Source organism: Nyctibius grandis, chromosome 22 (genome assembly GCF_013368605.1).
Source record: "Nyctibius grandis isolate bNycGra1 chromosome 22, bNycGra1.pri, whole genome shotgun sequence".
NCBI classification, from domain to species: domain Eukaryota; kingdom Metazoa; phylum Chordata; class Aves; order Nyctibiiformes; family Nyctibiidae; genus Nyctibius; species Nyctibius grandis.
Window position 1 is genome coordinate 4,487,980 of NC_090679.1, and position 15,143 is coordinate 4,503,122.

Consider the following 15,143-nt stretch of genomic DNA (forward strand, 5'->3'; position numbering starts at 1 on the left):
TGTCAGCGTGAAGCTGTTTTCTACAGAAATAATTAGCAATTGTTTTCTGTGAGAAGTTTGCGATATTTGCCATTGGAACTAATACTGTGCCAAGAAATACTTTTCACTAGAATAACCATAGACAGCAAAACAAAATGGGTCCAGTTTTGACACTAACTACAGTGTTTGTTGGCATGGATACTGATAGACTTTTTGTTTCATTTGCTTTTCACAGCAACTTGATACTGCTTTTGAGGAAGAGCAAGGCTTTTTAATAGAGTAGGTTATCTGTGAGTGGGAGAAAGTGAAAGGTTGAGGGTGCATGTTTAACATCTTGCTAACCTGCGGGAAGCAGAGGGAGAGTAGCCAGGTTGTCCTTCAATGTTATTTGCAGATACATTGAAGAAATATTGATATTGCAAAATAAAAAGTATTTTAAAAGAAAATGTTTGGTTCTCCTGGGAATGAGTAAGAAAAGGATGATTTAGCAACTGTTTAATCTTTGTAAAAGGTTGTCTTTTGCTTATTATATCTTGCAGCTATATTTTCATGTGAGAATGGAATAAAAGAGTTTTAGCTCAAGCTGTTATTATAAATCATAATTAAAGTACTGTGATTCGAAATAAAGAAGTACAAAGAATGGAGGGAAGGAGGAGCCCAGAAGCAAATACCAGGAAGGCAGCAGGACAATGTCCAAAGGAAGTTTGATGTTGAGTGTTTAGCTAGTGGTTCAAGATTCATTCTTGTGTTTTGCTCAGGTTTCAGTATAATTTTTGATGAAGAGTTTAGATTCGCACTTAATTTACCAAATATCAGCAAAAATCTTCTTAGTTCTCTCACATCACAGATTGTCCTCTTCTTGCCATCCCAGTTTGGATCTGTTTCAAGCCTGAAATCATGTAAATCAACTCTGAGCAGAAAAGCAAAATTAACTAAGAAAAAATAACTGCCAACAACAGGGCATACGTGGAACTGGAATTTTAAGGATATTTGGACAACAAGTTCCAGCCATTCACGTTTCCAGAAACCGTGGATACTGACATGAAGGTCTTCAGAGGATAAGTCAATAAGGATCAAGTTTCTGAGCAGGAAGGAGAGTTTTATTAAAGGTTTTACAGACCTTAGGAACACATTGTGTTCTTGAACTGAAATTAATGTGTGAGAGACCTGTGTATTTGTTGCAGGTATTGCTTGACATTGAACTTCTTATCTGTATCATGTGCAGTCTGTAATCTTTTTTATTAGATGATAGAAATTTTGGTTGAGTAGAATCATAGAATGGTTTGGGTTGGAAGAGACCTTAAAGATCATCTAGTTCCAGCCCCCCGTGGGGTAATGGGTGCCATATTGGTTATTCTGTATGGAGTCCACAGACACATTAGGCATCATTGGACCTCTGTTTTCATTTTCCTTGTTGATATTGTTTGGTCTGGCTTTTGGCTTTTTCTCTAGTTCTCAGAATTGTTTCAAGTCCCTGACCTTTCTTTAAAGACTCATTATGGCAGGATTCTCACTCTCTGTCTTGGGACACCACAGTCTTGTATGGGAGAGAAAGAGAACTGGATTTCTTCATAACTTCAGAAGTGCAAAATTTTAAATTAACAGTTTCTCCTTTTCTGTCCTGTTCATAGTTGATGGAAGGTCACAACAAACAAGTTAATTTAGCTCAGCCCAATATCACAGAATCACACAGAACATGTTAAACTAAAGGCAGTACAACACTATGTAAGTAGCTTTTCCTGGATATGTTACTACTGCATCACATGAATGGTAGCCTTAGTAGTGCAGAAGACTCAAAGTCTGGAACATGCCCAATTTCATCGTGTTTAAACCGAAGGAACCTTGTGCCATCCTGGGCTCCAAAGAACAGAACTCCTAACTGACATGGTGGACTATTCTGCTTTCCATATGAGATTTGAGACGCAGGGGCAGTTTGCTCCCACAATTACTGATATAAGGAAGCGGTAATGGAATAACAGTGGATAATTTTCGTCAATCTGGAGGACATCACGTAGCCAGAGTGGTGATGAGGAGTTTTTAGCACCAGCTACTATATTCTACTCCGTGCTTTCAAGCAGCAGCCGTTTTACTGTAAAAACTGACTGAAGAGCAGTTCCTAACCTGAACTGGCAAAAAGCAATAAATCTGTGCCAAGCACATGTTCACAGCTCTTAGAAAAGCAGGGAATGGATAGACAGGTTAATGCTTTTGTGTCATGTTACTAAAGTTACTGAAATTTCAATGACAAAATGGATTCAGAGATTAGGTTGCTCTCTCTAATCCATTTGATATTCACAGCTGTTGGGCTGTTTTGTTGCTTTGTGGCAATGATGGAGCAGACTCTCATTCAAAATGAGTTGAAGGTATGTGTGCAAGGAATGCTGCCAGAAAAAAAATTTGGAATGATGATGGGAAACTGCTCAGGGAGTGAAGTGGACTTAGAAGATTTGACTTGATCAGTTTGAATATGAGGTCTCTTAGCAATTCAGCAACTGAGGGCTGGTAGATCACACAGTACAATGTATACCCAGACTCATAATGAGATTTTACAATGATTGCGCTCATGAGCATAAATTTCTGCTTTGGACTAGGATAAATCTGTAAGTATAACAACTCTACAGATTCTGAATCAAAGCTGCTCAGTCATGTCACGATATTGCAGCAGCTGTATCATGTCTGGCTGATTATCAAGGGATTTTTATTGCAGCCCAAGAAAGAGCAATGGAAACATCTTTGAAATAGTGACGTAACTTAATCACTAAAAGCTAGTCAAGCTCCCAAGTAGGTCTGTTCCACCCTGCTCATGGGATGAGGGCACTTTTAAACAAGAAAAGCTGTTAAACGTGGTTTTAAAATAGCAAGGTAGGACAGAAGCAGGTGGTTTTTTTTGTTATTAAATCTGGTTTCTGTTGTAAGTCAGCTGAGGTCCAGGATTTGTGTTTAAAGGCATCTAATCACATAATTCTCTGTGCTAACTTGCTCTTCCATTTTAAAGGATTTTAGCTTAACTATCATGAAAAGACCAGTTTCTGTGCAATGCTGTTTAACAGATGAAACGTTTATCCCAGAGACTGGTTCCATGTATGCCAGAGTTAGTGGGAATCATCTAGACCTAGGGCATTCTGTTTAAAACAATAGCACGGGTCAATTCTCCAAAGTGTAGGAAAATATAAATAACTTAGCCAAGCACAGGATCCTTCTCATGTAGAAATCAAGAGAATTAAGCCAATTTAAAGCCAAATTGTCTTTTGCATCATTTTTTTTTTTAACCATTTCTGAGAAGGGAGAAAAAATAAACAATTTAAGGATCCTTTTGCTTATTAATTTTTGGAGGCGGATATGTCCATCTTGTTACATAAATCTTTTTTTTTTTCCGATGAATATGGAAGCCTCCATGAAAAAAGCTTGCAGCCATCTCCTGTCCTGGATGCCTTGGAGTAGCCACTAGTATTACAGTATTTACTTCTATTTCCCTCCCAGAACTGAGTTCCTACTTGCTCTTAGGCATTCAGGGTCCTTTTGAGAGGGAACATTGAGCAACATTCCAGGGGCTGCCCTCAGTTATAAGGACTTCAGCATTGGCAATATTTACTGCTATGGGGTGAGGAGAGTAGTTGTTCTTTATTGACTCAGTCTGTAATTTTCTAGTCTGATTTGCTATCATGATGCAGTGTGTGCTAAAGATTAACACTGTAAATGAACAATTGCTCTGCAAACAAACCTCAGGTAGGGCATGGATTTTGTAAACTTTAAAATGTTACATAAATTTAATCATGGTTTTTAAGTGAGGACATTTTTGTCTGACTGGTTTTTGGATAGTATTATCCCTTTTCAATGTATTTTTTTTTGTCTTCTAGGAGAGCAGAAATCTGCACTGTGCCATGAGCGATCTTTCACATGGCTGACCCTAGAATTAGACAGCCACTATGTCTGTGCTTTAAAAAATACAGTTTCTGTGTTAATGATTTTTTCATGAGGATTAGTGTGTGCTGCAGCTCCATGTGCCCCATTATGCATGTGGATATTCAGCCTGCATTTACTAACAGGTTCATGTGAGGCATGAACGATCTCTCATTCACAGTTAACACTTCATAGGCCTTCCTATTAACTTGCATTAGTTCAGCTGATGGTAGGTAGCTGTTGATGGTGTTACACTGGGTTTAAGTGGTGATTAATTCAAAAGGCCCAGGAATGGTGATGGGGTTCAGAAAGCAGTCATTTAAGGTATCTATGCCCTGACTTGGCTGGCCAGCAGCCAAAAAAAGAAACTTATCTAGGTGAAGCAGTAGGAATCTTGCACTGTTGTAACTAGAAAAAGTCTAAACACCCTCCATGTTTGACAGACACTTTGAAGAAAGATTTTCCCCAGAATGTTTGCTCATATGTTTTTATACATAAGAAAACAGCCTTGGATAGAGTTGCTTTAGATGCAGCTTTTTTAGCCAGGATTACTGTATTTTATCATACAGTAAAGCAGGTTATGGTTGGATACCTGGATTCTACAAATACTGAGGAATGTGAAGTCTTTACTACATGACTTCAGTTGCTTTGACACACTCATTGATACTGCAGAAGTGCTTTGACACACTCAGTAGTACTGATGCACCATGCCTGAATTTGTAGAATCTTCCTTAACAACTGCTTTTAGACTTCTTTCACAAGACAAGAAAACAGTGCTATTGGAGTTCAGTGCTGGAAAACAAAAGAGCAAGGAAACAAACCTAAAGGAAAGACGCAAGTCTCTCAACTTACCAGAATTTCTGCACAGAATTTCAAAGCACACAAAGGATTCTAATATGAAACACTTTTAAATGTTTACATATACCACTGGTTATTTTTACAGATCCCAGAATTACAACTCTAGATCTATGTAATATTGCTAAGGGGACCATGATCACGCCAGTATAAAAACTTCTTACTGACTAAGTCATTTGTAGGGCAGATCCACACTAATTCGATATACTTTCAAAAATTGTCACTAGGGGGAGATCAGTAGTTGCAATACTTTGCCCATGTAATAGAACTGAAACTACTGATCTGCCTACCCAGATACCGGGAAAACTAAAGTGGAGCAACTGGAATTAACACTGTCAATCACACTATTCACAAGTTAGATGATCTTAGTTTACTGCAGTTAAACCCTGGTTACATTAAAACAACCTTAAGTTTAGGTATGACTGGGTGTGTCCATAGAGTAGTTCATTGCACTTCTACCAATTCACTTATCAGTTTGAGTTGCTAATTAATTTTCCCCAAGTATTTGTGTTGTACCAGTACCAAAGGGTGTAGAACTCTGTGAACAAACAATTAAAAAAAAAAGAAAGTTATGTTTTCTGAGAAAATGTCTTTTCAATGAGATCTCTATTTAAATTTGTGGATTGGGAGAAGCTGATTTATCCATACAAGCGAATACCTTGATGCTGAAATCTGACTGAAAGTATTAGCATGTTACTATTTTTTCTTTGTATAAATCCTGTTGTGCATCTCATTGAAAAGCACAAGAATTTGAACTTTGAAGGATTTTGGAAAGGTGTACAGATTAATTTCCTTGGTAAACACAATTGATGTTCATACAACACCTCATTTGATTTTAGCACCATTTATTTCTAGTATAAACAAACGTTTAGTGGCAGGCAGAGAAGAATAATGTGAAACAGGCAAGCACGTCAGCTGTTCGGAAGCTGGTAGCAGCAGTGAGGCTGTCAAAGTATGATTGAAGTATCTATATTTGTAGTAATCTCTCACAATTGAGAGAAACCTCAGATTCTAACATGGAGGAGTTTGTTGCAGAGTCTCTCCATGTGTGGTTTAGACTTGAGGTACCCCTCTGTTGCAGGGCTGAGCATGTCTGTGTATGTAAATGCAGCAGATCCCCTGGGAGCCACATGCAGCCAAATGGAAGCTATAGATTTCTTGCCTGCCCGCGGCCTGTCATGACTAATACATGAGTCAGGGGACACCTAATCCCCTCTGCCATATTATAGGTTGGCAAGATGGTGGAAGGCCTTTGTTGAAGCAGGAGTTATGACTACTTTTATTATCATAGTTCTTGTGGTCAGAAAGCAGCTACTAGCCCTTATAAGGTTTTACAGTCTTCTAAAACTCCAGTTATAAAGTTGCTTTTAAAATCCACAGTAGTTTTGTTCTGAAAGACTTAAAAAGTCTAAAGGCATTCTAGCATTGCAGCATTTATGGCACAGATCCAAATGATATTGCCCTTTCCATTAATTTAATGTTAAACCTGCATTTCTAGAAATAAAGCTCAGTTCCTTTGTTTTGCAATACTGTATTTTACATTTCCTATCCTTTTGTAATGACCTTGAGATGACATTGTTTTGCTTGCTACACCTTGTTTCTTCTGATGCTGTGGTTTATTTTGTGCATACACTGGGAAGATGATTATTGGAGTAAGCCATGAAGAATTCTACAAGTAACCTACTAGACAACCAAGAATGTAGATAACTTGTCATTATGTGAAAATGTCTTATCGATGGATACTGAACTGTTTCTGAATTCAGTGTGTGAATTGTTTGAAACAAGGTGGGTTGCTTGGTATACTGAGTTGTAGATGAACTCTTTTCTTTTAAAAACTATTTTTCCCTCTTCTTTGTGACCACATGGATATCTCGTATGAACTTTTCTTCAGCAATGTGTTGAACTGTGGTAAGACACCAGGACTGGGGTTATACACAACGTTAACAGCACAGCCTAAAGCTTCATATTCATTAAAAATAGATCTCTGCACCATGGGATTATCTGGCAATGTGTATCGTGATCTGTATCAAGTGTAAATAATCAATTTAATTTCTGACTAGCTAAAGCACATGATGCAGAGTGCTTTATGTTGGCTATGCAGTGTGTTATAAGGTTTGCCAGGATAAAGTTACTACTACAAAATTTTGAACCTGTTTGAGTTGTTAGAGTGGGTTTGCACTAAGTTGTACTTTGCATCATGCAGGCACAGTGCTTTTGATCAAAGTTCTCTAAAACTGTGACACTGTGAAACAGCACGATGACCTAAAGGTGCTCGTGAGACTAGCAGGTATCATGCCTTATTTTGCTTTATCATTTCGAAAGATGCAGTTAAGAAGGTAGGTAGGAGTATCTCAGCCAACTGTTTACAAAAGCATAGAGAGTTCCCAATACTGTTCCCTCCCTTTTGGCCCCTGTGCTTTTGCTTCCTGCTGTGTGCTGGTGTGTATGCACTTCTCCCAAGTCACTGCATTTCAAAAACACTGAATGTATAGGTTACTTTGGAGTATAAGTGAAAATGCTGAGGAATCCTCGTTTTAATTAAACTAGTTTGAACTTTTCGTAACGCAAGATTTCAGACAATTTTGGTTTCCCTTGTAAAAGAGCAGTGTAAAGAAATATTACTGTTGGCTGGAGTAGAGGGGTACATTAGGAGCTGACCTCATCAAACCTATGGGGAATGACGGTTTTGCAGGGGCTTGGCCTCACCCTTGTAGATTTTGGCGCTTCACTTAAGAAATCGAGAGGAGCAAATCTTCATTTAACACAAGAATTGACCACAGTCTTTGGTTTGACAACAGTCTGTGATCAGGCTTCCAGCTGGTTCAGATGTGCACCCAGGGCTGTACAGTACTGCAGTAAAAAGAAATGTTAAAAACATGATGCATCCTGCCTACAAAGACCTCACCAAACCCAAGGCATTATGATCTCTGGAAGTAATGATCACTAAACTATGATTCCAGCATCAGCCTCCATTTTATTTCTAGAGTTTCTCAGCCCTAAACATGATCTGTTAGCATAGCTTGGTCAGCATATCACCTTTTCCAAGCCTCTTTATATGGAAGCCTCACCATTTTTCCTTCTCCTTTCTCCACTTCTGGGATTGCTACCTTCTCCTTCCAGCCCTACCAAGAACAGGAGTCTCAGTGGTGAGGACCCCAAGGCAGTATTCCTGGCTAGACCCAATTAACTCCAGTTCTGACCAGCCCTGCTCAGCAATCACAACTTGAGCAAAGTTTATTCTTTCCTTGCCGGCTTTTGCCTGCGTATGAGCATCTGCACCCGAAGTGCTACATGGGAGCAGGTATTGCAGTGATTCTCAAGCAGTAAGGTGTGCCCATAGTACTGACAAAGTACCATTTTTACTGGCGTTGTTTGTACTCTGATCTGAGTAAATCGGGCACAGTCAGTCAGAAGAAAAATGTTGCTGATCGGATCGTGTCTGTGCTAGAAGCTGTGCCAGCACACACATGCCAGGGAGGGATCAGACCTTTGCACTCTCTTTCAGAGCTCCATAGGCAGAAGCCTACAGTTGTCTTTGTGCTTCACTGCTCTACAAGCAGTACTTGCCATTCTTCACCTCAGTCCTTGCTTTCCTTAGTTCTGTGTGAAGCTCTGCTCAGATGTCACATTAGGGTAGGTCTGGTAGTAACATGCATTCTGAGGCAGCTCCCGAGCACAGCTAGTGCTAAAACGCACTGCACCAAAACTTCATAAAGATTAATTGGCAGAGGAAGTTTTACACCCTTCATCAGTCCCTGGTTGTAGAAGTAGTATTTTTTTCCTTTGTCAAGCCTGGCATATTTTCAAAGCATGTATTCCCTCAGCACCCACTTCAGTGTATTTTAACTGTAGCTATGCATGCAGAGCACCTCAGGGAATAAGTATTTAGATGCCACTCAGCCAAGTGCATGATGCAGTTAGCTGATTTTTTACTTCATGGAATAAATGAACCCTGACCAGTAATAAATTTGCAAGTTTTTCTTGTTTTCAAGGGTTTTTTTGGCAAAAATGTAATTTGTTGAGAGGATCAAAAATTTCCTATGTTTTCTTTTCATACTATATTCTGGGTCTTAGTTCATTGTAAAAGTGACTCCTGTTTTTACTCATTTTAGCGTTTCTTAAATGTTTTGTTCCATTGACTCTTCTGTAAATGATGGGGGTTTTTATTAGCAATATTTGTAACATTAATATTTGCAGGACTACAGATATACTTTAAAATATATCTATATGTTAGTAAGTTAACTAGGAAGCTGTAGTCAATGTTGCTTAAACAGCTTTTTTTATGTTTGTAACTCAGATTCTTACAGAGAAAAAAGTTATTTCAGATAGCTTTCTCATTATTTCCTGAAAAATTAATCATCATTTGTTTTTTTTTCAAGTCACCTTTTGCACAGTAGTTGTCACCTAGAAAATAAGCCAACCCCACTATGTTCCACTTAACTTTTGTCTGTTTAATGTGTATCTTTGCATAGGCTAGTTAGCATTTACAAACTCTGAACTCTTAGTCATTCAAATTAAATGAGCAACTTGTTTGTCCATAGTTGTAGCACAAATTATTTTATGTGCAGTGAAAGCATGTATTTTTTTAAATAACAGCTGTAGAGACACATTTCTGAACTGGCAAATTGGCTAGCTTCATCACTCTCTACTCAATATTTTACTTGTATTTCAAGTGAAATTTTTTTCATACCTTTCAAAGCACCAACAATATGAACATGACATTTGTGAATCACTAATGCTGAGGGAGGGGGAAAATCTTGGTGGTGCTGCAGCACAAAAGATTAAGCAAATTGATGAATGTGTGATAAAGCAAAAAGTCTTTGGTACAGCCAGGAATTCAAATCTACAGGTCAAAACTCATGTTTCTGCAGAAATTATAGGACTAGAGCCATCTTAAAGGCCTTGCCATACCAAGACTTTCTTTAATTCCATGGGTTATTAAGGCTGAGTCAAGTTCCAAACGTATGTATGCGCCTTAAACATAAAAAAAAATATGCAAATATCACTTCTGAAGGGAACTGCAACTATGCTTTTAAGTACAGTGCAGTCTTCTATGCAGTGACACAGTCTTAAGAGCTGTCCTCATTCCAAGACAGGTGTAGGTGTGATTGCAGCTCTGGTTTCTCCTCCTTTGAAAGTGCAGGGTGCCATGCAAGGCAGTAAGTATTTTTCCAAGTCCTAACAGGGCTAGAGGTTTTTCCTTGTTACTTAATTTTAAGGAATCAGCTTTTGTCTGTATAGATACAAATGAAGTTACTGGAAATTAGCTGAAAAGAGCTGTGCTGAACACTGCCTCTTTCCTGTTTGGAAATTCTGCTAAGAGATTTTATGAGCTCTCTGCACCAATCCTGCAGCAAAGAGGAAGCAGCAAATAATGATTTCCCATCTCAGTTCACCAATTTAGGCTCTAAAGAAAGGTTTGATGATTAAGCTTGAATTTTTTTTCTCACAAGATTAATCCTTACTTTATGGAGTAATTCCATTTATATCAGTAAGATTACTCACGTGAGTAACCAGCTACAGAATTTGCCTGTAGTACTGTGATTGCCTAGGGGGAAATAGGAGCAACTCTGCAATTAAAATTACAGAACGAAAGGAGGTCTGACCTTTTCTTTTTTCTTTTTTTTTTTTAAAAAAAAAAGTATATATATGCCTACTGTTGCATTGACAAGTGGCAATGGCTTTTGTATTCTGGGGTGTTACTAGCAGCAGCACAAAATGGCTTTTCTTTAAAAAGAAATACATACTAAATGCTGAAGCTTCATTGTGAAAGGAAGAAAGAGGAGGATCTCCGATCAGGGGATTTAACTTGAAGGCACCTTAGGCTTTCTTTATGTGCATCACATTAGTGGAAAATTCCTTCATTCATTTAAGAAGATAAACAGTTGTAACTTTCACGTTTGGTTGATGTGACATCAATGACTGGCTGGGACTGCCAGCATTCCAAAAAGGATATCGTCCTCATCTGCAGCCACTCAGGGCTGTGGGGTGGAGCCTGCAGCACAAGCTGAAACATTTACAGGTGCATAAGTAGGTAGGGAAGGGCACAGGTGATGCACCTGTCTCAGGAAAGCAGCAGTAGCACAGGTGTGTCTGAACTTATCAGCTGCCTGCGGTAGAGCACGAGCATGAGCTCCTTTGAGCCACAAACGCACTCTCCACCACGCTGCAGCCCACAATTTCCAAATATTGGTCAAGAACCTCCAGAGATGAATATCTACTATGAGAACTTCTTCCACCCACAGAATATCCCTAGTCCACAGCGACCGAGCACCTTTGAGACAACGGATTACAACACCACTCCCAATCCTTACCTCTGGCTAAATGGACCTTCCATTACTCCACCACCGTATCTCCCAGGATCCAATGCCAGTCCCTTCATTCCTCAGTCTTACGGGATGCAAAGGCAGCTCTTGCCTAACATGCATAGCTTGGGAGGAACTGACCTTGGCTGGCTTCCTCTCCCGTCCCAAGAAGAGCTTATGAAGTTGGTTAGACCACCTTACTCCTACTCTGCACTTATTGCCATGGCTATCCATGGAGCACCCGAAAAGAGGCTGACTCTCAGTCAGATCTACCAGTACGTGGCTGACAACTTCCCATTCTATAACAAAAGCAAAGCTGGCTGGCAGAACTCCATACGGCACAACTTGTCTCTCAACGACTGCTTCAAGAAGGTGCCCCGAGACGAAGACGATCCAGGTATAGCTCTCTCCCCCTCCCCCTCCTCCCCCCAACCCTGATTAATTTAAAAACACCTAATACATTACAAAGAGACATAATAGCCTAGATACAGGAGATACATACATACGATAGATACAACCTACATACAATAGTAGCTCTTTTATTTTCATAGGTCTGAACTAGAAGGCAACTATGCATCGTTGAGGTCTGAATTGGTGTTGCTAATAAATCTCTGCAGGGAAGGGGACTCTTTACTGCTCTAGGTTTTCCTGAGAACTGATCAATGTGCCGAGCATGAGGCTCAGCAAGCACAGGAGCAGTCTGAGTAAGTCACATTCAAAACCCATTTGGTGTAATGCATATGACATGTCAAACTTAACTGCGAATTAATGGAAAGGGGATAAGGCAAACTCAGAGTTCTCAAAGAAATCCAGTAGCTTTTGGGAGTCAACAAGAATTCTCGAGAGGAAAGCAGGCTGCTTTTATTTTGTTTGTTTCAAATAGCGTTTTGCTTGGAATCACACCTCTGCTGTTTCCAACTCCTTGGCTGATGTGCTGTCAGATTGTTCCTTTATTTATTGTTTTCTATCAATAGCTGTTGAGAACCACGGAGAACATTTAAAAGCCATTCAATTATGCTGCCACAGAGGGCCAAAAATCTGGTTCTGTCTCATTAGAAACCTATCCTACCCCACTGAATCTGGAGGAGCAGCCCCGTATGGGATTTGATTACTTTGCTGTAAATTCAGAGGACCAGCTATCTACTGAAAACCTCCTTCCCTCCCAAGAAAACAACAAACAAAAAGCCCTCGCAGTGGCTCCACTTGCAGTTTTACCTGTGTGAAGAGTCAGGGCTGAAGGACACCGCCCAAAACTTTACACTTTTTTCTGAATTCAACAGACTTCTGCTTTTATGCATTTAAAAAATACATCTGTTTTTTGCTCATGCAACTGTTCTGTTTCTGTGAAATGAAGGAAACATTATAAAGCCCTAAATGACTGCTCTTTGCTGTTTGTGTGCATATTTTTAAACTAAAAATGTGCTTTTTGTCCCCTTTGACAGGAAAAGGGAATTACTGGACTCTAGACCCGAACTGTGAGAAGATGTTTGACAATGGGAACTTTCGCAGGAAGAGGAAAAGGAAGTCTGACATTGGGGCTAGTGCTGCCACTCTCGCATCTGAGAAACCAGAGGATAGTGCCCTGACTGGCAGTCCCAAAGCTGTAGAGCATCAGGATATCTTGGAAAACTCATCACCTGGGACTGACAATTCACCTGAGAAAGGATCTCCACCTCCATCTTCCAGTAGCCCATGCCTCAGTAACTTCCTCTCCAGTATGACTGCGTATGTTAACGGCTCTAACTCAGTGAGCCGCTCGGTGCCTTTGGGACTCAACTCTGAACCCATTGACAAAATGGGACAGAATATGGTAGGCTTTAATTCCTACTCTCCGCTCTCTAATATCCCCAGTCATGGTGTGGGAGAGTGGTCCAATTCTATGCCTTCTAGCCACCTTGGCTACAGCAACTCTGTGCTCAACCAGTTTAACACCCATTTTTACAGCAGTATCAGCACAAATAACACGCCGTATTCCAGGGAAGGAACAGAGGTTTAAATGAAGGATTCTAAGACACCAAAGTATATTTATGAGAGGAAATGATCTGTGGGCAGATGATTAGCATTAGCCTGTTATCTCTGGGACCCACGCTGCATCCCACCTTCTGACAGCCGCATACTTGTTACCTGTTACACTTATTTAAATCACAAACACTCCACACTGGGCAGCTCCACATAAAAAATCAGGGGTCATAACAGCAAGACCAGTGAAGAGCTCTCCTGAGACACTGTGCTTGTATTGCTGCCAACCACTGTCCTCTACAGACATCCTTGAGAAGTTACTGTTTGCCTTAAGCATGAAGCTTTTTCTGGCATGGTACTAATATTGATATGCTTTTAAAGTGCTAATAGAAAGGTGGTTATATCTCTAAATATCCTCTCTTGCTGATGTAGGCTGTCTGTACTAGACATGCTTAGCAAGTTCTTATTTGGCCAAAGCTATTCTGAGACACTGAAGGATCTAAAGAGAAACTACTGTATAGTGAGTAACAACCAACACTTGTATGGTGAGTGCTGGCCTTGGTTTTCTCTAATAATAGTGCACACATTGTATAAATTTTGTTCCTCTTTCAACCCCAGGGGAATATGGCTGCGAAGCAAGCTGGTATTATCGTGGACACAGTCATTTTGAAACTGAAGGGAAGCCTAACAAAATATAATGGAATTGTCTTCTGCTGGTGCAGTCAGATCTTAATGTTTTCAATTCTAATTACAGGGTCAATTTTTTTTTGCCTTACACATGCAAATCTATTCACATAAGGAAAACAGGATCTGTCCTGAAATATATATATATATATTTAATACATACGTTTTCTAAGAAGAAAACACATTTGTTCTATCTTAATGTTCTACATGAATCATTTCTACTGAGTAAAGAATTTGAATATTGGGGGGGAGGGGGGGAGGGAGGAAGAAAGGGGAGGTAGAAAGTTTAACTGTCTCCAAGTTTCAATTCCAAAGGCTGGGTCTTTCAAAGCATCAATTGCAGATATTGTAAAAAGTCCCTGTACTGTATTTTTTTCATTTTGTAAAAGTCTGTGCTGTTTGTCCTTGTGTAAATATTAGAAATAATGCTTCTTTTTCCTACACTCTACTGTAGCCGCAAAAAATTTTAAAATATATATGAAGTTTTTTCAAACCAAGACTTGAATCAAGTTCCACATTTATGTACAGTAATATCTCAAACTGGATAGCCTGCAGCATACATAGACAGCAAGTTTAACTGTTCCCATCTGGGCACTGACCAGACTTTCGGAATGACAGAAAACATGTTAATGCATTGTAATAGATACTATTTTGTCTTGATTTTTCTTTTTTTTTTTTTTTGACTCTACATGGTTATAGTTTTGTTACGGGCCACATCAGAAGCATTTTTAATAAAGCATTTGTATAGAAGAGTGTGTACCTCTGTGTGTGTACTATACTACTTATGTCTTTAAAAGTCTCCTTAATAGTTTGACTTGAGCAATTTGCCTTGAGGAAAGAGCAGTATAATTGTCACAGAATGTCAGAGAGTGAGACAGTGTATGTCTAGGCAATCAAAATTTGCATGCCTGAGGAATATAATTGGCTGCCATTATGCAAAATACTATCACTAAATAAAAACAATCCTTCGAGTTCCCCTGCTGGAGCTAAGTGGTGCCAATCATTTAAAATTTCAGAACCCAGACTATATTTTCACATGCTAATTGGCCAATATGACTGCAATCTTTTCTGCATTCTTATTTATCTTTTTATTTTTGATGTTAAACCTTCTCACTATCAAGGCTGCCCTGACTATTCATAGTTTTGTACCCACTATGATAAGTGCTCACTTCGAAGTTGAAACCTACCTACACTTGCTAATATTGATGCTTAAGAAAAAAATAAAATGACCTTCTAGTGGTGTCCTTCTGCCATGACTATAAGTTTCTCTGAAGTCAGGCATGTGCTGAGGCCTGAGCTCCCACCCTTAGAACTTCACAGCCCTTCCCAGAATGTCAGCCCAGTAGGTGGGCCATAACATGCCTTGCAACTCAGCACCTGGCAGCATTTGTTACAGAGACTTGCTCTGTGACATCTGACAAATGCATTCAGTCAGTGCTGTTACATTTTGGATTCAGCAAA

General features: G+C 39.5%; 1 protein-coding gene across 2 annotated transcripts; it reads left to right on the plus strand.

Moving 5' to 3' along the window:
* The first annotated feature begins 10,862 nt into the window (after positions 1–10,862).
* Positions 10,863–13,035, plus strand: FOXI1 (forkhead box I1). Of its 2 annotated transcripts, none has more exons than XM_068417274.1 (2): positions 10,863–11,436; positions 12,482–13,035. In XM_068417274.1, the coding sequence occupies exons 1-2, from the start codon at positions 10,863–10,865 to the stop codon at positions 13,033–13,035; spliced, it is 1,128 nt and encodes a 375-aa protein (XP_068273375.1). The 2 variants fall into 2 exon arrangements, with proteins under 2 accessions (XP_068273375.1, XP_068273376.1); XM_068417275.1 differs by having other exon boundaries at positions 10,863–11,433; positions 12,761–13,035.
* Positions 13,036–15,143: the final 2,108 nt, after the last annotated feature.